The 23,964-nt window shown below is 39.8% G+C and overlaps 1 protein-coding gene across 1 annotated transcript in view; it reads left to right on the forward strand.

Annotated features, from left to right (window-relative positions):
• Nucleotides 1-573: 573 nt before the first annotated feature.
• Nucleotides 574-23,964, forward strand: part of syt7b (synaptotagmin VIIb) — a 71,252-nt gene continuing 47,861 nt past the window's right edge. Inside the window, exon 1 of the mRNA XM_070906024.1 lies at nucleotides 574-673. Within this exon, the coding sequence (XP_070762125.1) occupies nucleotides 574-673 (100 nt within the window). The remainder of the gene's footprint in view (nucleotides 674-23,964) is intronic.

Consider the following 23,964-nt stretch of genomic DNA (forward strand, 5'->3'; position numbering starts at 1 on the left):
CACTGTTGTCTGGCTTACAGTGGATTTACTGGATTTGTGTTTGAGGAGACACAGAAAAGACAGAAAGGTTATAGACACCATTTAAAGTAAAAATGCACATATAGAATATAAAGTGCTGTTAAAAGGCTGATAGGACCTGCACAACCTCCCAATACAAGCCACTCATATTTTCCATTACAACTACACCCACCACCTGCACACTGCCACTGATGAATGTAATTGCCATATTCTTGTTATCAGCTATCTATACAGCGTCCCCTCCGCAGGGGAATGAGATGGAGAAATATGAGTGTGTGTGTTTGTTTACAGGTTAGCATAATGGAGGGTCCCATCCCTTTGTAAATGACGGTGTTTGCTCCTGCATATGCATGTGTCTGTGTTTGCAAGGATGTGTGACAACGTCCGCATCACTTTTTGTATCAACGTCAAGCTGATGTTCTCCTGCTCCACTTCTGTGTCTTTCTCCTCCGGTTTCCTTCCCTCTGCTTTTAATGGATTGTTTTTTTTCCCTGTATGTCTAAAACCATCATACATTCAAAATGCTTAAATTATAGTGATGGAAAGTGGCCAAGAATGGAGAGGGAGGGAAAGGAGGAGGATGGAGAGCAACGATGGTACTCCATCGAGGATTTTGGAGAGAGGAGAGGAGAGCAAAGCAGAGGTGATTTGAAGAGTAAGAAAAGATAGACTGAAGGAAGAGGGGAGTTCATATATCTGCATTCAGCTAGAGTATGAAAATATACAAAGAAAAGGCCCAAGGCTGGGCCAGCTGAGACCCTAAATATGCAATAGTTCTACCGTCATGCACTACTAAGGCCAGACATCTTAACCCCTCTCCGTCAGGCACAGAGAGACAGGATATAACAGTGTTAGAGATCGTCTGAATCAACACATGTGGATCAACACGTGTTTGTGAGGTTCAACAGAAAGAGTACAGTTTACATGCCATCATACGCTCTGAGGTATCCTTCCTGACGTCCGTCTCCAAAGTGGCGTTCTTTGCCTCCACCTGGTCTGTTAATTTCACAATCAGGACACCTTGTTGTGTATTATTGGAGTATTCATATTACAGTGATTGACCTGTGGCGGCACGCTGAAACGTGTCCATCATCCTGCATGAAAGATGGGGGTTTGTGTGTGAACATGTTATGTAATGTTATGTATGCATCTATGATAGATGTGGTAGCAGACAGTGGGTGAAATGAATTAGAGCACTGAAGGAGAAATAAGACAACAACAGCCTACAGCCAAGCTGGTGGTTTTGTGAGGCTGTATTTAGGCACAGTGTGGCGCTAAGTGCTGAAGCTAGCAATGAAAGGCTAACATGCTGATGTTTAGCAGGTATAATGTTCACCATGTTCACCATCTTATGTAGTTTAGCGTGTTAGCATTTGCTTAATTACAGCTGAGGCTGATGGGAATGTCATTAGTATTGGAAGTATTTGGTCATTAACCAAAGTATTGGAAAAACTGATGATGGTGCTAGATGAAAAGTTAAGGTTGTTACAAATTATCCCGAGGGGGGCATTTCATGGCAATCCATTCAGTCGTTGTTGAGATATTTCAGTCTGGACTGACTGAAAAAAACTGGCCAACAGACCGACGAAATGATTGGAAAAGGAAGGAGAGAGAGGCAGAGGGAGTCAGATTTATTGAGAGGTACAGTGAACAGGACATAAAAAGAGAAGTTCTGGGGCAGGCTGGTGCGTTTTCGGGTTGTTTACTTGGTTGGATGGATCGGTTGCTTGGGGTTACAGAGTTAAAGGAGAGAGTACTAGACAGCTGGGTACAGGCCAGTGTTTATTTATAAATAAATGCTTTGAATAATTTAGAGGAACCATCAAGAGACCACGTGGCCTATTCCCAAGTTGGATAAGCAGGACATACAAAACCAAATCCTGAGTCTTCAGGGCACTGTCAGGTTTATCATGTCCTCAAAAAAGGTGCACCTGAAGAAGAGGAGCTGTATTGGGTGTCAGTGGAAAAAAAATGCTTGGTCAATTTCTCTGACAGAAAGCAGATAGATGTTATGAAAATTAACTCGGATAACATCATTAGACTGCAGTTTGTCCCCTATCTTCTTAAAACTGTGCCAACAAAAAAATCCCTCATGTTGTAATCTCTCTATTCATCACTTTTCACCCCTCTCTCTCTCTCTCTCTCTCTCTCTCTCTCTCTCTCTCTCTCTCTGCCTCTTTGTGTCTCACTATCTACATATGGCACAGTATTTCCAGTGTCTGCTCCTTGTGATGTTGTCCTAGATTGCTGTGGCACCGTGGTTGAGAATCATAAAACAATGGTGTGCTGCATGGATCACAGGGCCACAAATCACACATAACAAGGCAGAAAGGGAGAAGAGGGGATGTAGAGACACTATAGAGGATAACCAGAGAGATAGACAAAAGGTAAGGAGGCAAATTGAGTTGGTGTTTGTTGTCTTTACCTTTCGTTGTACTGCATTTCATCCACAGGTGACAGATAGGTATACATTAATACAGTATGCCGCTCTGTTGCACAGTTACGTGGATGTTCAAGACTTCCCACAAGCTGAAAGTGCCACCTTACATATGCAAATACACGTGGATTTAAAAACAAAAAGCAGTGAAACGGCATTCAATTCAGAACAAGATCTGGTGTTTCAGTAAGACTCTCATCGGCTTCAGTAATCACTACTTCTTTTTCTTCTGTCCTCTATACTCCAAAACAAGTTACAACTTGTTACATCATCCGTCCCAGTTCGCTTGATAAAAGCTTTGATTCACTTGTATTTAATGTTCATGTTCATTTATCATATAGTTTGGCTTCAACACTCACACACTTTAGATTTTGCCTAAGTTGGCTCATCGCAGACTGTGCATTAGTCAATAAGGAGAAAGGTGTATCTTCGGGGATCAGTTACATCAGCCCTCTCTGCTGTGGATAGAGAGGATATGTAGGTACACTACACCCATATTCAGTGGTTTGTTAGATTAACAGTAAGACTGGATGTGAAGCATTTGGTGGACAGACAATGTTTATCAAGAAAGTCAAGAAAGGAAGAAAAAACAAATGTTAAAAGTTATGTTTCCATTAAATATTAAAGATACCCTCTGGCGAAAAGAGGCTTTCATATTTATAAAATTAGAAAAACTCCTGCATGTCTGTGGTACTGATGGGTTTCCATCAGAGAGATGATGTCAAAGTTATGTTAACTTGACCTGTAATGCAGCTGAAAAATGTCTGGTCTGAAAAAAGGTGTGGTGGTGCAGTCAAACAGTGATGAGAGCTCTAATGGCCAAAATGTAATAGCTTCCTGCAAGAAGCTACAAAACCAGCATTATCCTTTTCATAATGTACACTTGTTTATTTGTGCGTGTTCCAAGTCTGATTATCTGATTAAATATTTTCTCAACCAAAATTGCTGATTGATAAAATGGTAGAAAAGCCATTCAGGAAAATGGGTTGTAATGTAAAGTATTTGTGATTTATGTGGAGTTTCATGTGAAGTTTCTGTTTACATTCAGTGTTTCTCATCAAAATGCATTATGTGAATGCTTTAGGCCTAAAGCGTTGAATGCATTTCCTTCCTCATAAAACATCTGCAATTGATAATTTTGAAACCTGCATTGTTTACATCTGTGTTTACTTGCTAGAAATCTTCTTCTTTCTTGCCTTTCGATGGTGCATTGCTGCGTTTAATGGTACGTTATCGCCACCCGTAGATCAGTGTAACAGTGTGAAACCATATGTGTTGCGTCAACTGCATGCTCGTATGTATGCATGACAATAAACAAAAAGGGGACCCAGTCATAAAAACATCGCTCCATTGTGCTGCCACTGATCAAAAACTCCGCAGGGAACAAAAGGTGCAGAAATATGGACATGGTCTTCTTTATTTAGTCTGTTTATTCACAGGACATTACAGTACAAATAGTTCTTTCCCCTTTGAGATAAAATTTTAACGGTTCATGAAGCAGCTTTATTATATTTAACTATATCTAATTAGCATTAGCTTAGTTTAATTACTTTTCAATCAGTGGCTTCATAGTTTGTCAGTGTAAATACATACCAGTATCTATACACAACTTAAAGAGCTACCAAGAGTATAATAATTTTGCCATTTATGGCTTCACTGAACCTCTCCTCAGCCAACAGTAAGATTTGTGAGGTATTTCAAACTTTGAAAGATTGTAAATTCACATTCTCATTTTGCAACGACTTCCAGGTCATCATTTGTATTCCCCTCCCTCAAATCTTTCACCAGCCTGTTTCTCCATCCCGCTGTCTCTTCTCTTTACTCGCCTTCTCTTTATATCTCACTATCTCTCCCGGCCCTTTGGTGAGTCACCTCGCATGTCTGAGTAATTATACGCACCCACAGGCACACACATGCACAACAATGCAGACATAAACAAACTTAGTGTACAAGATATATTTATTCATAGTGATGGAAAAAGTATTCAAATAAGTAAATAAAAGTTGCATGACTGTAATGGATTAAACTGCAAATTAAACTCTACCTCAGCTGCCTCCTAGCTGCTGATGTGAGGCGATCATCTACATAATTTATGTAGACCAAAACTTGCAACAGAGACACATACAGTAGAGACACAGCCCACTCCTAATGTATGTCAATCATCAAAATGACGATGAATGGTGTATCTTCCTCTTAAAGAAATATAGCACAGACACCAGCATGTAGAGAGCATTAAACACCATTAATTGTACTTACATTGATTGGCCACACCAGATGACATGACATTGTGTTGCGGAAAAAGTTACGCCAGATTTTGTTAGACAACTTTTTTTGCCAGTGCGCACTGTGGGGTTACCTTTTTTTTCTGCTTAGTGACAGATGAACATTAATGTAAAATGTCCTCTTTTACCTATTGTTTCTTTAGATGCTGGGGTATTTGTTTGTATTGGAATGGCAGAACAATAATAAATGTGAATTTATGCTGCTAAATGTCCAATGTCAGTGCCATTGTGTGTCTGGATGGAGGTAACCTGAATCCTCACAGACACCCACAAACCCACAGCTCTAGAAGAACACAGAAAATCATAGTTAATCATGGTTATCCAGCAGCTTCATGCACTTAATGGCAAGGTGCATTAGGTTACCGTTGCCATGTCCCCCGGGTGTTGCAAAGTAGAGCTCAGTGAGAAGAGCTTGACTTCTCTTATGAATTAGATATGACATATTAGAGAGTGCATTAAATTAATCATGACAAGGGATTCCAGCATGATTCCAATATGGAAACGGTCTACCTTCAATAATGAGTAATTATTTACAGGGTGCTACAGGGCCATGATTATACAGAACCAAATTCTGATGAGCCTCTTGCCTTCTCATTACCAGGATTTAAATTACAAAATTTTTCTACAAGGCATTATGATATAAAGCAACTTAATCCCTAAACATATAGTTTTCCTCCTTTTTTCTCCCCGCAAGTAGTTGGAAACATTTTCTTATTCCTCATAGTATCATATATATTCTGTATCAGCTTGGTACAGAAGAAGCTTTAAAGTGGGCAACATAATATAAAAGGGAGTATAATGCAGCAAATTAATTACCTAACAACATCAAAGAAAACAATTACAGTATGAACCTCCCTAACGAAGAAAGCGGGACAGAATAAGGATAATTTAAGTCGCCGCCCACCCCCACTATTCCCCAGCCAAGACCTGCCATCAGTATGACACATCCAACATTTTATAATTACACTTCTGCAACAAATGAGGTCAGTGTGGTTGGGCTCCACACCTCCATACCTCCAGACAATGAACCAATCACCTCCCCAGTCAATCGAGCTGCTGTCTGCACGCACTTGATGCACAGCGGTAATTCTCATTTCTGTCCAGAATACCGACAACAATATTTTTTACTTTCTGTCATTAAGAGTGTCTGGCTTCCAAGTGTGAAATGTGCGCACCACGAAGTTCCCACAATTGAAGTGAAACTGTAGTCTCCTATTGTAGTGTAATGATGGAGGGAGTGACACACACTATTCTGTTTATAGTGCATGTTGATGGCAAACACATTGCATATGTAACTGGTTATGTTTGGTTCAGTTGCTGAAATTAACTAGCACTAGAAAAACATTGGAGAGAGTTACTGTGTGTGTGGGTACCTGTGTTGTAGCTCAGCTAGCGTCTTTACTACGAGAAGCTCACCTGTGTTGTCTCTGTGTATCTCTGAATATAGCACATTTGTGGTGGCGAGCCCTTGTGTTGTGTTTACTGCCACTACAGAGGAATAAATCTCTGTCATGCACAGCATTTTTTCCTGTTTTTACAGGCAGCCATCTTGTCATTGTGCATTGAAAAGTCACCAACATACAAGTCTGAGTAGAAACTGAATTGAATTGTGTATAGTAGTCTTGTGTGCTACTGCTCACGTGTAGAGGGCCTGTGATGTTGGGTGTGGTCAAAAATTTACCAATGCAGCAATGCATTTCCTCCAAACAAGAGCCAGTGTGGTGGTATACTCTTAAAATGCATCCATCCAGCCTTTCACCCCTTTTCAAAAGGCATTAAACACCTTGGACAGGCTGCCAGTATAATCACAGGACTCACACATTCACACTCACATTCACAGCTACTGTATTTGCAATGTGTGTTTTTTCCAATTATCCAAGTGACGTGGTGACAGATCAGCAGGCAGGTCAAAGATAAGTGAGTAAAATCAAATTGGTTACTTTAAAGAAGATAATGCATGGCTGAAGTTTCACTTTCATTTGATTCTGTTATGCTTCAGTAAAACCTATTATAATTGTGCCAAGTATGGAGTTCCTTTATATACAGATAAAAGATAACAGTACTGCTGTGTGTAGCAGCCGTCTGACTAAGAAACTGTGGCTTTATTCAGACACAGGTGGGTGAGATCTCCAAATTGAACAGAATCAGACGGTCTTGGCAGTTGGCAGGTGGATAATTGAGGAAAACAGGCTGAAGTGGATGATGCAGAGCTAACATGTGGAGGATGGCAGAGCACCCAGAGGAGACACACACAAACATGAGAGGCACATGAAAAGACCCAGGATCCTCACACTTTGAGGTGACTACTGAGCCACTCTTCAGCTCCTAAAACTGACGAATCACAAAATTGAATGCCGTTCATACCCTATTGTTGAATATGAATATCTGATCAGCTGTGCACGATCTTAGCTCATTGAGCTTCATCACGGCAAAGGCTCGGGCAAATGAGGTCCGTGTGTGCAGTGTGAAGTGTATTCATCACACATAAAGATAATATTTATCAACAGGACAGGAAGTTAATTATTCAAATGTAGTTGCGGGCTGGAAAAATATCTGTTAATTCCACAGGAAAACCAGGAGCAGACAAATTACTGATGGTTGGTTGGACAAATTACATGCTGTCGACCTGATTAATTAGAGGTAACCACCCTGGTGACCGATTTCAGTGCAGTATTCAATTAATTGGGTTCCTGTAAAAGCATCTGGAGATGAAATTAATATGCTTCAGTGCACAAGGTTAAAAAATAAATTGCAGGTCTAAAAAAATAGTGAATGCTTAATGCAGTTCTTGCACTCTATTCATATCAATTTAAGTTTAAAATGGATTTAGTATCAGACAGTTTATTTCTAGGCTAATACTGGTATTTACAAAGCTGTCCATGACAACTATCATAGTATGGGCCACTCAATTAAAGAATATAAAATGAATAATTTTAAGACATTACATTTTTATTTGTTATCAAAAACCAATGCAGAAAAGGTGAAATGGAATAACCAGTATATATATATTTATATTATCTGCTCAAATGTAGGCAGCAATCGTCTAACTAGCACATAACTAGGTTACATTAGTGTGTGATTATAGGTTATGTTAAATGACTAACACATCCACAGTGTGGAAGAGGGTTCTGGGTGTTATCAGAGTTTTGGGTAAAGTTAGCAACTCTGCCCTGCTCTGTATAGGATTTGGGGAAGTTTAAATGCTCCAGCAACTTCAGGCAACGTTACCTGAGATAGCTTTAGGCAAACACGTCAGTTAGTCCTCATGCTAAAAGCCATTTCTCTAGTTAAAAGTGATTGGCAAGTATGTAAGCTCAGCAGCCAAACAGGGTTACGTTAGAACAAAGCAGTCCAATCTTATATTTCTCATTATCATATATACAACACCAGGACTAACTAGCACTACACTGCAATACAAGAACAATGCTGCTCTTTCAGTTCCATGTCTTTTACATTGATATGTTAGCTATTCGTTAAACACAATTTCATGTATGTAGCATCATTAATTAACCTGCTAGCTACAGCTGATAAAATCTGCCAGTGACAGTTGTGAGAAATGTTGTGAAATGAGGAGTGTTCTCCGTCTGAAATCAAGCATCCAGTGTTTCAAAAATTACGAAGAATTTCGAGGCGTAGATATGCCAGAATTATCATTATAAACTGCATGCCAATGTGCCTTGCAAGAACGGAAAATTGACATGCGTAGCAACTACCGGGCCGCGCTTAGCGAACGATCAATTAATAAGAAGTAGTGCTGTTGAAAGATCTCCTCAGCATCTTGCAGAAACACTGTTAAAGGTAAAAATGGCTTCAATGGGTTCAATAAACAAATTCACAAGAAGTATAGTTTAAGATCTTAGAACAGACAGGTGTAGACACAGTATGATAATGTGGGTGTATGATAAAAAAGAATACACTCAATACAAATGCCTTTGGCCAAAACTGCGTATAATTCCGGGTCATTTGTCATGATATAGCACTGATGGATTAAACATAGTATAGTATCACCTCCAGTCTTTAAGGGAACCCTCCAACTCAGGATCAAGCAAACATGATGTGGGAAATTTCATCCTTATTTAAAGCAAAAAAAAGAAGACAGCATTAAGTCACAGTTATGTTGCTTAAACTGCTCAAGCCTCTTTAGGGATTAGACAAGATTAAATAACTCAATATGGCTCACACACTCAGAGGGCACGTCTCAGGCAACAAGAATCCAACATGCGACTAAAGAGGAGTGAAGAAAGCCAGCTGGCTGGGAGGAAAGAAGGAAAGTGGGCAAGAAAAGGCAAGATGGGTGCACTGAGGGCATGAAAAAGGCATCTTCACGGATATTAGATTTGCAAACATGAAGCCAGTGCACTCCATCTGATGTCTTGTATAGTCTGTGAAGTTTTTTAAGACTGTTAACAGTTGCAGTACACCATCCTGGACTGGAAACACCTACTGATTTCTAAAAATACATTAGGTTGGCAGTAGCGCTAAGGCATATCTCAACCTGAACCCTTTCAGATCTTGAAAGGGTTGTTTTTCAAAACATGGCGCAGCATTCATAAGTTTCAGTGGATGTAATGAAACTCTTTCTGTAAAAGCTGAGTGCCTACATAGAGACCTTCAGACAAAAAAATGGGCTGAAGGTGAGTGTTGATCTATCATAGGTTATATATTGCAGTTGTGTGCACCCTCCATCATTAATGCCTTCCAACAAAGTAAACGCTATACCTTTCCTCAGCACTGATAAGGTGAAATTGCTTTCACTGGACTGCACCTATAACTGTAATGTAATTCTGTTGCAACACCAAAACCAACCATTTCCAAAGTCAACAACATTGCTCTCTATGACAACAGGGAAATGGTCTGACCGAGCAGGCCAGAGAGATGAAACATCCCATCTTACCGCCGCAACACACAAAGTCTGTTGAACTGCCTGTGCAAGATTTTGTCTGCAAAATATTGAATTATTAAAGGAAATACTACATAACTCTGCCTCCATGTTCAGCCAATCAAATAATAAACCAAGATATTTTTTTTTGCGGTCAGGATATCTGTCTGTCCAACACTGTATTTTAACTATTTCCTTGGTGTGAATTATATTGATAATTTCCAGAGGATGTCACCCAGTTATTTTGATGATTCCCAGAACTTTCATCTAGTGAAACCATCAGGTCAGGTTTTCCCCTCTGACCAACTGACGGATGAATATAAATTCTATTATATATCGTTTTAGGTGACCTGCAGCGCTACCATCAAAACAAAATCACTTCCACTTCTTGACAAATGTCAAAATCTCATGGGCAAATTGCTACAAAATTCACTGAACACATTTACACTCCTGACAGGACAAATACTTTTCATTTCAGTGGCACCATGGACTTTCCTCTAGTGTCACTCTGTCAGTGTAACATAATGGTCATAATGTTGTTCATTTGTTCAACACAGTTTTGTGGGATGTAGAGGATGTCCACAGGGTTTTAGACTTCGTAGTATTGTTTTACTTTAGGTCTTAACTTTTCTTTTCGCTGAAAATTATTCAGGTCTCCTTCCATTTCTGTTGCCCTTTATGTTTTTTGTTGTATGTTTTTATTATGTTATTAGTATATTATATCAACAATCTGAGGATAGAGGGTGTCGTATGCTGTACAGATCGTAAAGCATTTTGAGGCAAAAAAAAAAAAATGTCATAAATCGTGTTTTATTGTCCTCAACTTCATGAGTGAACTGGTTGGGTTTTTGGTTGTTCAGTTTCTGCTCCCCTTTCAAATTATTTAAAGCTTTGCAGCCTCACTGACTGCACACTGAGTTCAATGTGAGGTCTGCAGAGTAAACAGCCACCCGAATGTCACATTACATACGTCATGTTGAGGACTGTTTAACCTCTCTGATCACAAGTGGTTGAACCTTGGTTGCATTTTACGACTTTGCCTTAGATAATGTAGTAGGAAGTCTGTGCTATCTTTTATTTAAAAATCAATGTATGTACAAATCTGCACAGTTTAGGTTTGATTTCTGTTCAATAGAAATTACTTTTGCTAGTTAAAAGCCTGACTTTGGCACTTAAAACACTATGTTCTGGGTGGATGTGTCAAAGTGTTACTGTGTCTGAACACAGATGGCATTTGGAGTCTTTATTGATCGTTGTTGTGGCAACATATCATTAGTTATTCCTCTCTTCATATTTTCTATTTACAGCTGAAACAATGAACAACCCATTCTTTAACCCTTACCAAAGTGTAAATGTGGGTTAAAGCTTTTGTCCCAAATTAATGTGAAAGAGCACAAGATCCTTCTTAACTGGCCTGGAGTACAACCAATATTTTAGAAATATTGTTCTAGCATAGTAAATTTAAATTCATCGTGTCTAGTTTTTGTCAAGTTTTTGTTTTTAAATTAGGTTTAGATTGCATTGATGTTTCATAGCTACTATGAAGAAATAATTAAAAATTGAAACAGACAAGGGACTCTCATGCCTAAATGTTTTTGTCCTCATCTGGGTTCATCTGTCTCAAGCAACAACACGGTCTCTTAAATGCCTGCTGGCATGCCTCCAAGTGGCTTTTAACCAGAGAAAATCTTCATGCAGGGAATGCAATATAAATGCAAAACCATTATGACATGCCAATAGGTGAGTCAACCATAAAAAAGGTTGTCTGTCTCTGGTGTCTATTAAAAGATAACTCATAGACCTTTGCCACAGAAATAATATTTTCTACTTTGGAGATTAAATATTGAAACTCTGATTTGTGTGAGATCCAAGCAATGAGCACCTTGTAGTGGAATGTGAAATCGAGGTATCAGTATTCGGTTCTTGACAGGAGGAATTAATGAGCCATTGTTATTAACTCCATTATTGGACAAAACACCAATTAAAAACAACTATATTGATTTGTCACTTGCACTGGCAGACTGGCTGTGAAAATTTGCGCTTCATAAAACATTCCCAAAACACACACAATATCACCACATTTCATGAAAATGACAATCTACTAGGCCGGCATAAGGATTCATTCACTGCATCACTGCATTGATTATAAATCATGTTGATTATCCTGCGTTAATCTACTGAAAGAAATATAATAAATGACTTTCACTTCATTAACAGTTGCTTGAATGAAACAATTATTGAGTCTTAAATGAGCATTTATACATAAAGATCACTTGTCATCATAGGAAGAAAAACAGCGACCTTGCAGTTCATGGTCAGCGCCTTAAACCCCTTTAATATCCCTTTAAGACAATACTGCGTTTCACAAACAAAAATAACACACAAAGTCAGAAGCCAGGATTTGCTTGTGTAAACTTCTCTCATTTATGGGATGGGAAGCAGGCAGGCAGTAATGTTTTTATTATCTTGGCATTACATTTATTTTTTTGTATTCAATTCCAAATACATTCAGTGATTACATCTGAAGCCATCTCTTAGTAAGGCAGCACTGTTTTGCTGAAATTGCTTTACATTTTCAGTGTTGGGCAAATAAAGCTTGCATTGAATCTCCATGAAGATAATGATTGACACATCTACACATCGCCGCATAAGACTTCTCAAATTCTCCACTCTGGTGGCTCCAGCGCTATAACCCTTTTGTTAGTATAATTCAGCTTTTGAGCTGCTGAGTGGGCTGAAGCGTCAGCCGAAGTGTTGTTGTTCAGACAAATGACAAGGTCAGAAATGATTGATCATTCAACAAAACATCTGTAAAGGGAGTTTCTGACTCCTCATACAACTTTCTCCACTGACGTTTTTTACCTTTGCCAAAGTTGGGTTTCCACTTACTGCCATCTCAAAAAATAGCATAAAAGACACATCTTCTCATAACAAACAGGGGCGTTTGTGTGATGTTGCCATTGTCTAATAAGCATATCCTCTCACAGCAGTAATGACAGAGGGTCAGCAGAAAACAATGGTCCTGTCTCTGATTCTGACCTTGAGGCTGTGCCGTCTCTAATCATTGGCATCTTTAAAAGTGCTCCTGATGTGATGGGTGATGAGGGCGTCCTGGGTGCTTGTTAATGGGTGCAAACTAGAGCGTAGGATGACAGTACAGCTCATCCATGAGCAAGACTTTCTCATGTCAAACAGACGGGACACAGTCTGACTGATGATCTGACTGATCCTGAGGCTGTTTGGAGTCCAACCCACTCACCAGTACATCCACAAACACACACACACACACACACACACACACACATCCACATACATCCCCAAACACACACTGTTTGAGTGCTCCACTGGTCCATGTACATCACAACCCAGGTGTACGTGTCTGTCTTTGTCTTGCATCTGTCTGTCTTCATGCATGAGTGACTTTGTAGATATTTCTATATGCCTTTACTCAGCGAGTGGCAGAGGTCACTGAAAAGGTATTAGAGCTAATAGTAGACTTAAAGTCTCACTGGTGGAGATAAGAAGAGCAGTGTCAGAGACATCCAGTCAGGCCCCCCCAGAGAGACAAGGAGGTGTGTCCATATGGTCCTCCCTGTCAGAGCCACTCAGCTGGCCAGTCCATCATAGTGCTGTGGGGCAGGGTTAACACTGTTCTCATGTCTAATTGCCAGTAATGAAGTCATAAAACGCTCCACACAGGAACCCTAAAGTGACGACACTGCCAGAAACACTGCCGGAAACACCAGTCGCTGATTACTTGACTGAGCTGATAAGGCCTCATGTCTGCTGTGTGTCTACATGAGGTGGCTGGACCGCTGTCAACCTTTTCTGCTCTTTTCAAAATAAGACGATTCCTGACGAATCCTCATTGACGTGTACATTTTGGCAATGTCCAATTTTAAAAAAAACATTTGAATCATAACTTTGAAACAGTGTCGCTGTTACGAAGTTTGTCCTCTGTAGAGCACTGGGAAAATTCTTTATTACTGACAAGTTTGGCTTTTTACATAACCAAATTTAAGTTATCCATATAAAGATTTAAAGTCAACATTTAGGGTTCACAGTTTGTAACTAATGGCTTTATTAATAGTTGATAAGTCGTTTAAGAATTCTATATAGAAGTTTGTCCTCCTCCAGCATCATGCTTGCTTTACTTGAGCTTCACCTGAAGATATATTTTTTACAATTAATGGTTTATAACTGACCTATAAAGCATGTGTAAATGATTTATTAACCATTAAGTAGGCAATAAATTCTGACTTATAAACCCTTTTAAGAGTGCCTTATAAGAAAGTGGTATCATTAAAAGTGGCTTTTTAAATCAGTGTCAAAAATACAGTATTGGTCGGGCTCTACTGTATGCATATGTGTGTTTCCATCACTGTGAAGATCCTGAAATCCTTCACACCAGCTTGCCTACATGTTCTGTCTGACATTAATCCTCACTCAGCTTTACATTCTTCAAATCAGTGTGACAAAGCAAAGAAAACGTGTATAATAGATATACCGTGTACTATGTCCTGCATAACAAGCTTTGGCTGGTTTAGGCTGTGTGATGTAGCATACAGTATATAACTACACTTGAAGCCAGTGGGGTTTGTGTGTGAGTCTGCTCTGCTCCACTCTGTTCCTACCTTCCTCTTGTGTTTATGTGATTAAGGTGACAGTCAGAGAGCACGGTTTAAAAATGCCAGTCACATTGCTCCAGGGCGCGCGCTAGTAAGTATGCTACTGAGCAGTTGTTGCTACGTTACCGCTGGGAAAAAAAACTGTAGGTGGGTGACATGAAGTTGACAGAGTTAAACTTCAGGAGGTGCATGTTTTCTGAAAGCCTTTTTCAGCCTGAATGCATTCAGCCTGAAAAAAAAAACTGGGTCTTTTAGACCAAGTTTACAAATGACTGAATGATGTTGGGAAGTAGGAGCAGATGTCACCCCTAGGTGTCTTTCATCTAGTGGTGTTGTGGATATAATTTTGGAGGATCAAGTTTATTTATGGGGTAAGAAAAGAATACTTCTATTATACAGTTAATCATTAGCATGTCTATTTTTAGGCATTCAGTTGGTCTTTGGTCCACATTGAAATACCTCAACAGCTATTAGATGGATTGCCATAAACTTTTGTACCAATGTTCATGGTCCCCAGACGATGATACCTACTTACTTATTTTGGTGTTCCCTTGACATTTCCTTTAGCGCCACCAGAAGGTGACATTTTTCACATAATAAATTGTGAAATATCTCAACATCTATTAGATCAATTGGCACAAACTTTTGTACAGACATTCATGGTCCCCAGATGACATATTAACACAACTTTGCCGATGCCTTAACTTTTCATCTAGCAGGTCAAAATTTCAGTTTGTCCAATACCTGACTTTCCCATCAGCCTCAGCTGCACTTTGTATTTGGGGTTATTATCAAATGTTAGCATACTAAATGCTAAAATAAGATGGTAAACATGGTAAACAGGATTGTCATTGTGAGCACGTTGGCATGGTGATGTTAGCATTTAGCTCAAAGCACGTGTAGACTTACCAGAATCCCATTTTTTGTTCTGGTGAAATAGTGAATTATTGTTTAGTCTCAAAGCCTTGTCTCATATTTGACAAATCCAATTACCTTGGCAGAGGGAAATTGCTCTTTGGTTGAACTTTTGACCGCACGCTGGCCTCGTAATGGTCTCGAACTACTGGCTGTCTGTAGCTGTGTTTGGTAATTAGTGAGGCTGTGGAGGGAGGTGCCACTTGGTAACCCAATAACACATCTACACCCAACTCTGTAACATTTATAGTGGATTATTTAGTTAGCTGAGGATGTGGATGACTGAGGGTGCAGCCTGATTTCTATCATCATCAACTGTTCATGTATTATTCTTTTTACATCTGACATGAGATTCTTAATGGATGCTCTTTGGAGTCATATCTTCAACATACATATTGTGTAATAGGGAAAATGAGTGTGCAGGCTTGTGTGGGTATCTGTCTTTGAGAAAGAAGAGAGAGCAGACAGAGAAAGACAGATCAGATAGGAACTGGACAGACAGCGGAAGAGCTGAGATGGAAGACTGATCTTATCGCTGCAGTGATGTTACACTGAGAAGATTAGGATTTGAATCCTGGAAGTCCACAGCTCTGAAATTAAGGGCACAGACACTATATTGGGGAAGGTAAATTATACAATATATTATGGGAAAAGAGCGCAAGGAGGTCTTTCATCGGGGTAAATGATGCTACACATTGTTCACAGTAATGTATGGGGAAGTGGTTGATCCCAAGTGGGTCTGTATATCACCTGCTTTTTAAGGAGCCCCCACTGGATTGCAGCAAACTGGATGCTCTGATGTGAAGATCACCAGTAGTCTGGCTGCTCCATCTGCTCTTACGGATGATTGACAGCACATATACAGGACCATGTGCAGTGATCCTCCAAAAAAACTAGAAATCATGTTTATTTCAGAGTGGATTTCATATTCAGAATGTGTGAGCACTGCAGACAGACTGGCCGGCTGAACCCAGTGTAAACTCTCTCTCCATCTTTTTCATTTCTTTGCCTCGTCTGTTTCCACATTAAACTTCTGTCACCTCAGTCAATTTTCAGTCTCTGAAGTATGATATTGTTATACTTTGTGACATTTTTAACCCACAGACATAAGAGTTTGCCACACTAGATAATCAGCAGGTCTGAAACTCAATTTCAAAGTACATTTCAAAGAATCAAGTTGAAGCCAGGAGATTTATTAATGAAAGTAATAACATCTCACCATTTTCATGCCCCGCATAGCCTTTTAACTTTCTCTCTACGTAACTCCTTAAAGTGACATGACACTTTCATCATTGTGCAGCAAATTTGATTTTATTTGACATTTTACATGTACCAGTAGAGAACGTACACAGGTAGGAAGAATAATGTAAGACTATCAGTGGATATGTGTGGTATTTCATCTTCATCAAAGGTTCAAGGTTCAGCTTTATTGCCATTATACAATACAGGATTATACAATGAAATGGAGTTGTAACCCCCTCCATGCTACACATGGAAATTATATAAATACGATAGAGAGTTTGAATTGAATAAAAAGTTAATAGAACAAGGCAGAATAAGAAAAAGAAACACTACAGTAAAAATAACGCATTTCAACAGAAAGGCAATTCAACATGTTTTGACATAATATGTACACTATAACTGTAAAGTTGTAGTGCAAAGAAATGAGGTGGTAACAAGAATGGGGACAATAGTGCTAACAAAATAATAATGCTTCACACACACAGTAAACAACTCTTGGTGGCTTTTCTTTCACCAGTCCTGCAGTGGACGTGTGGCCCTGAGCTGTGACCACAGTCTGAATAGAGAGAAGATGTTTGTTGGGGGAACATGTGGATCCTCATCACAGAGAATATTTGTTCACACAACAACAGTAGGCGCTTCCAGATAAAATGTGCGGGTGGCCTGAAGGCGGAGCAGAGGCATCCTGTTAGGCAAATTCTCTCCCCACCAGAGATTCAGACTTGGCTCTCTGCATGTTGTTGCAGTAAAATGGATTCAGTTCTGTCTCCTGGCGCTCTCTCCACACCGGCTGCAATTGGATTTGCGTAATAAAAATGTCAAAATTGAATTTCTGAGTTTCAGGTCACCTTATATGTTTGGCTTTGATGTATTTGTGCACAGATCTACTTTTAGGGAAGTACAGGTGGTGCACATATTTGCCTCTGATTGACTTGTTAGAGAATACCAGTGTTTGTATATCCCATTTGTTTGTCCATAAATTCGGTTTGGTTTGGTTTTCTCTATTTGTATTCCGTGCAGTTTCACTGTCAGGTGCTGGTGTACTCTGTTGTTGCATGATGGGGGTTTTATTCAAATGCTTGGCAAAGGCTTCATACTCCACGAATCTGGAACCTCTTTCACATGTAGAAACTGCTGTATTGTCATGTCCACGTTTACAGCAGCACTAGTGGTTCTCACACTATTATTTAAAATCCAAAAAATGTTCATTCACACCTAGAAAATCATCACAGTCCTAGAAAGTGGAGTCTGAGTCAAAGGGCTGCAAAAGATGTATCAAATAGCTTCATTTCTTGGCCGCATTTGGAGGAGTCTTTGAAATGGGACAGATCATGTTGACCCGGCATGTTCCGTCTCGAGATGTGGGCTTCAGAGGATCCAGCTCCTGAACTAGGACACAGCAAGAGACTAATAAGAGTGTGAACTGGAGGCAGAAGAAAGAGAGGGAACAGGAGATGTTTTGACATTAATGTGTGTTATTAATCTTTTACTGGTCCCTTTGTTTTAGAGTCTGTCTAGTTTTAAAGGAAATTTATGAAAAAGACTCACTGGACTGGTTTTCAAAATGACAGCCTCTTCTGGTCCAAATGGATGTTGCCATGAGCGAGTCACACATTGAAATGTGCCTCAATAGAGCTTTGAGATTTATTGGCTATGTAAAAGAATAATATGTTACTGTTTTTTTCACACTGGCATTAAAAAGGAAGCACCTTGAGAATTTCGCCGGGGTATGAGTTCGAAAAAATATTTTGGGTTACCACCAGGAGTCCTCGTAAATGTCATGAAGCTCAGGGGCCAATTATGATTTCTTCACAAATCATCTCATATTATGTGGGGCAACTTCCATTGCAACTTTGATAGCCACAATTTAGGGTCTTGCTCACATTAGAAGACCTGCAATAAATATATTAAACAGTTTTAATAACAACCAGGACATCCAGAAGTCAATTAAAAGGAGCATTGTTTAGTGTGAGAATGCTTCATGAACTGCTCCTTAGAATTGCCTTAGAATTAGAAACTGTTCTTGGGAATTGTTGAGGCTAAAATCGATATTTTAAAATAACAATGCATCAAATTAAAATGTAAAGAATGTGACAATGAGAAAGAGGTTGCTCATAGTGATGAACCTCAGAATCAGAAATACTTTATTGGGGGAAATTACAGTACAATTACAATTACAATTACACCACTAATTACTACAACCTACCGAGAATTATCACCTGAATCTCCAGTTTAATAGTGAGTTTCAGCTCAACATAGTGGAGCATTTAGCAGCTTAAGAGCCCAACATTTCCCTCAGGAGTTGGTGAGAGTGAATATTAGACATTCACCAGATGGCCACAAACACGACTGTCTCAGTAACTGCTGGATGTGTTTGCAAACAAGTTTGCCCTATCAACTTAAAAGGTGGCGATATGTCATGTATGCCCCCAAGTGGCCAAACACGAATCAGTTAGTTAGCAGCTACTCTTGAAACAGACTCAGGCCTGAAGCGAGGAGACTGCTGGATCATCGTGTCCAGTGAAATAACTACACAGAAAATTTTTGTAAGAATTCAGAGTGAAACTGCATCTGTGAAAGGCCTCATGGGAGTGCTCTCCTTCATCACAAATGATAAGCTCAAGCTCAGGCTAGCCAAGTAGGTTGCAACATGCCAGCTTACGAGTCTGCTTTTTCAGGGTTGGAAGAGCTGAAGGCAGTGTCTCTGTCAGGCAATAGCGCAACAGGGAATTGTACTAACACGAACCACAACTGCAGCAGAGCCGGGCCAGAATGAACAAACAACACACAGATTCATGAGCCGATACAGCAACATTTATTTTGGGCAGGATGCAGCCGGTGTGCCACTAGTCTCAGATTTACCAAACAGGAACATGCTTTTGTGGAAATTATGTGTGAAAACGCAGAAATTGAAATTACCATTCCATCCATTAGTTACAAAATAGAGGTGAAAATAGGTTTACATGGCTTTTAAAGAAGGTGAAAGAAAAAAAGCAACACCAGGATTTTAACATATGCTATTTGTTGGTGTCACACTGCATAAAGAATTCATTCTGAAATGAAAGAGGATGAATCCAGGATTACTTTCACGGGATCAGGGTGTATTTTGTAACTAACAACTGTGGAGATAACGCAGTTGTTATTGACATCTCATGAATCCACAAGGTTAATCTTATTTATTGTAAATGCAGCTCCACATTTGCATATCACAGATTAGAGGCTTGGTTATGTAATTTTTCTTTTTTTTTTTGGCTTTAGGGAAGAGCTGTTCATGTTTAAAATACTGACTGTGCTATTACCCAAAAGAAAAAGTCACGTGACTGCACATTTTAAACATTGTTTCCTTAATAATAATAATTACCATTTCCTCACATGATATATTTATATATTACATATATATATAGTTTCCTTCCTACAACAGCTGGGCGTTACTCAAACAGGAAACATAGTGAATTTGTTCGGGTCTAATTTCAGCTGGGGATTTGGTGCACTGGGGAGTATTTACAGCAGCGTGGTGGTGTGTGTGAGATGGACTCAAAATAAACAACAGTAATTGTAATTAAGGAAAATGTCACCCAGTGCAACAGTGTCGTTCGTCTATGTGTTTTTAATAGTATTGGACAACGATGGAGGAATAAGATATGATGGCCACACAGACAATACTTGTTAGTGGGGTCAATTCTTTGATAGTTTTGGTCTTTGTTGACCACAAGACAAATATAGATTATCACAGACTTCTTTCTTTAATTCTTTAATGGCAACTGCAGTTAAATTATCGATTGAGGGATTGTTAAATGATTGAAATTAAATAAAAATGCAGAAATAAACTGCATTACACTACATTATTAGATCACTGCAAATTAAGAATTGCAATGTAATGTATATCTTGATATCTTGAATTATGTTGTTTGAAACTTAATCAATAGGTAAGAGAAACTACAATAGGTAATAAAACTCTGAAAGGGATTTCTTTTTGTCTCTCACACAGCCCTCCTCCACTTTATGAGAGTTTTTAACCTCTCCCCAAGAACCCATCTTCCTCTCCAACTCTTCAGCCTCTCTGTGTGAGTCAGAATGACTCTTCAGCTGTGTCCATTCAACCATGAACTGCCTTGTCGCACACAGCAAACCTCTGGATCCTCCTCATTACGGACAACAGATCACAGTTCTTACAGAAACACACTTTGATGGCTCTGCCTGCAGATTGTTAAGATGTTTTGCCTGGATAAACACACCTGCCAGTCAAGTGTATTAGCTTATGAGTCTGTCGTGGGTCTGTGGTACTGCGGCCCTCTGAGACAACAAACGACAGCCTGTTTGCTGCACTTCTTCACATGCTGAAAACAAAACACGTGGGGCTCTGCGTTTAGTCACTGCAGCAATCGACAGGAAAACTCACGAGTGTTTGTTTTGGGTTTCCCTCTCTGCTTAATCCCAGCAGTAGTCATACATCTCTCTTGACAGACACATGTTGTGTATTGAAAAGGAAAAAAAATACAGTTTAATCTGGAAAGTCGCCAGTGTTGTGGATGCCCATCCCCTTTGGGGCTTGGCTTGGCTAAGAAGCAGGCAACAGAGCGAATGCGATTGACGTTTCAGCTGAATGAGTCGCAGGGTTACACAGTCACAGTGATGGTTTGGCAGGAGAGTAATGAAGTCAGCTGACATGCGTTAGGGAATGATGTGAAAAGGGGATGTATGGTTTCCTGAGAGAGAGGGGCAACAAATAGCAAGTGGAATTGGAAAATTGGACTTACAGTGAACAAGATGAATGTAAGCTGTGTAATCCTGTATTAAGAGTGAACTGTGCTTCCGCTACACATTCACAGTTAGAGATCTTACAGTCAACCCACATTCTTGTGTAGTTCTGGGCCATTATGTGTTCATGCTAACTTATATACCAATATCACAAACTTGCCTCAGGGGGCTTTACAGTCTGTACAGCATACAACGCCCTCTATCCTTAGACCCTGGAGGTCAGGGAGCTTCGTTGTCAATGGTTGCATTGCTTTTGTATAAAAATATAACGTTGACTGTTGGTTTGAAACAGACAACAAACAGCTGTCTCCCATGTTTTATTGACCCATCCACCCATCTGCCCCAATCTTCTTCCTAAATGGACTTTGTTGCGCTATAATGTCACCTGACTTCCTCCTTTGCTCCCGGCATAATGCAGCTGCTTGACGGCTTTGTCACTTGAACATAATGAACATAATGTGGTTTTAGGGTACTTGCTGAAATGACTGATGCTGTCGTTCTTCTTGGGGGGACAGTCTCGCTCGTTCATTGGATGGTTTTGATGATTGTCATTGCTACATGGAAACTCAAATTCTTGTGACGTCACGTGTCAACATGCATGTGTGTTACCATGGTTACCAAATGATGGTGCATAAATGTAGAGGCTACACTGCTGATACAGAACCTTAATCCTGACAGTTCACAATCCTCAGATAAACAGAATTATAGTTTAGTTCTTAAATGTTTGCTAAAAATCACAAATTCCTGTGGTCGATCCGGTTTGTTTTCACACCACTAACAAACTGCACCAGTGTTTGCCTGGAACTGGACCAAGACCCTCCTTTTTAAGTGGTCTCTATCAGCTTGTTTGGTGCTCACCAGAGCTTGCATGAACACTTTCACACCAGCTTAAATAAACCAAATCAAACAGGCAAACAAACCAGAGTTTGTTTGAACCACACCAATCAGGTCAGGTGTAAAATCACCCTTAGTAATTTGGTTGTAGCTGCATAAGCTAAGAGTCATTGTTGTTTCCAATCAATTCCATTTATTCAGCCTATCCTGGTTTTGTTGGTCCTTTTCTGACATTAAGAACAGGAAAGAAACAAAACCTTTTGTTGTACAGGAGTAAATGGACCAATATGTTATCCTGACCAAAACATCTCTTTGGACTATGCAAAGAGAAGTGAATTTTTTTCTCTATCACCTGTAAAAATGTCATGCTTCAGGCTGTACTTTGGGGGAAAGCACTGGAAAGAATGAGATTTCCCCTCCAGGCAATCAGCGTGTTTGGACACAGATTTGGAGCGAGAGTTTGCTGGGAACAAGATGTCTCGAGGGAGTTCAGTGATGTATGAGTGGTAGAGTAGAACCAAAGAATAGATCTGTGTGATCAAATGCATCTCAAAAAATGAAGCCAAATAAAGTGAAATTCTATTAGAAAGCTAATAGTAAAAGTAATTTCACAGACACACACAACATATGTAATGATTTAATGAATGCTTACTGACTAGTCAACCCTGCACTTAAGACAGCAAGGTTTAGCAAAACTGATCTCTGGCCAGCTGGGCGGTCAGGTGGATTCACGTTAGACAAACACACACCTGCTGGGATTTCAAGATTGAGCCGGCTGTCTACTCCACCTGCCAGATTTATCACAGCTTCCTCCCTCTTCTTCACTCCTGCCGCTGATACTGAATCAAGAGGAGTAAATAATGTAATCTTCGGAGTTAATGAACTATAACAATTTATTCTTAATGTTTCAACAAGGAGTTCAAAAGAACAGAGGTGCTTATAGTAATGCTGAGCTTTGACTCAGTCGTAGGCTTGTAAACATGCTTTTCTCTTTCAGTCCCCTTTGGTTTTCTGTATAATTGGATGTCCGTGTTCCACCCACTGGTCGCTACTCTTCAGGCAGTGCGTCTGTTGTGCCAGTCAAGGGTCACCTCCCGTGGTGGCGGCCCTCTCCATGTTGTGCCGACCTACGGCAAGAGATGCTCCTCCGGAGGTCTCCAGTGACTAACAGTGCTTATTCTCTGTGTCGTGCCAGGCGCCAACACCAGGAGCTGAGTGAACAGAGCACAAACAGATAAGCACAGCAGGTGGAAGAGAGGAGACGCAGAGAGAATAAGGGCCACATTTTATGGAGAGATACTGGTGCCCACAAGAGAAGAGATCATGGACTGAATTAGGAAAGACAGTGTGGGGAAGTGTTTGAGAGAGAGCCAGAGAGAAAAGGTGAGCCTGTCAGAGCCCTTGCCTTAAAGGATAATTACAGTTTATCACGACTTGGTCTTCATAATTTTGGCCATCCTTCCTATCAGTAACACTAACTATATTGTACTCCCCAAGTTAATTGCTGGCATCTGGAAACAAGGCAACATCAAAAAGACACCAGACGGCTTTTAAAGGAACAGTTTTGGAAAATACACCTTTTAACTCTCTCAGAGAGAGAATTCTCACATCTGTCTGTTAAGTATGGAGCTTGATTAGCTTAGCTTAGCATAAAGACTTGAAGCAGGGGGAAACAGATAGCCCGGCTCTGTCTAAAAGTACACCCACCAGCACCTCTAAAGCTCATAAAGGCCAGTTTAAGACCAAGTACAAAGCAGTGAATAGTTTGCATGAGGACACAAAGTTGAGAGCAGGGCATTATCCTACAAAGCAACAACCTATGAAGCTACAGACTACATCTGTATGTAAATAATGATAACTTTAGTTTTCTAACCTTATATTCCTTTTGTCTTTTTCTACCATACTTGAGATTTTTTACTCCAGCAGAATAGATCTGAACCAGTACAGATATAAACTTAAAAAAAATCTCTT

This window comes from Enoplosus armatus, chromosome 1 (genome assembly GCF_043641665.1).
Source record: "Enoplosus armatus isolate fEnoArm2 chromosome 1, fEnoArm2.hap1, whole genome shotgun sequence".
NCBI classification, from domain to species: domain Eukaryota; kingdom Metazoa; phylum Chordata; class Actinopteri; order Centrarchiformes; family Enoplosidae; genus Enoplosus; species Enoplosus armatus.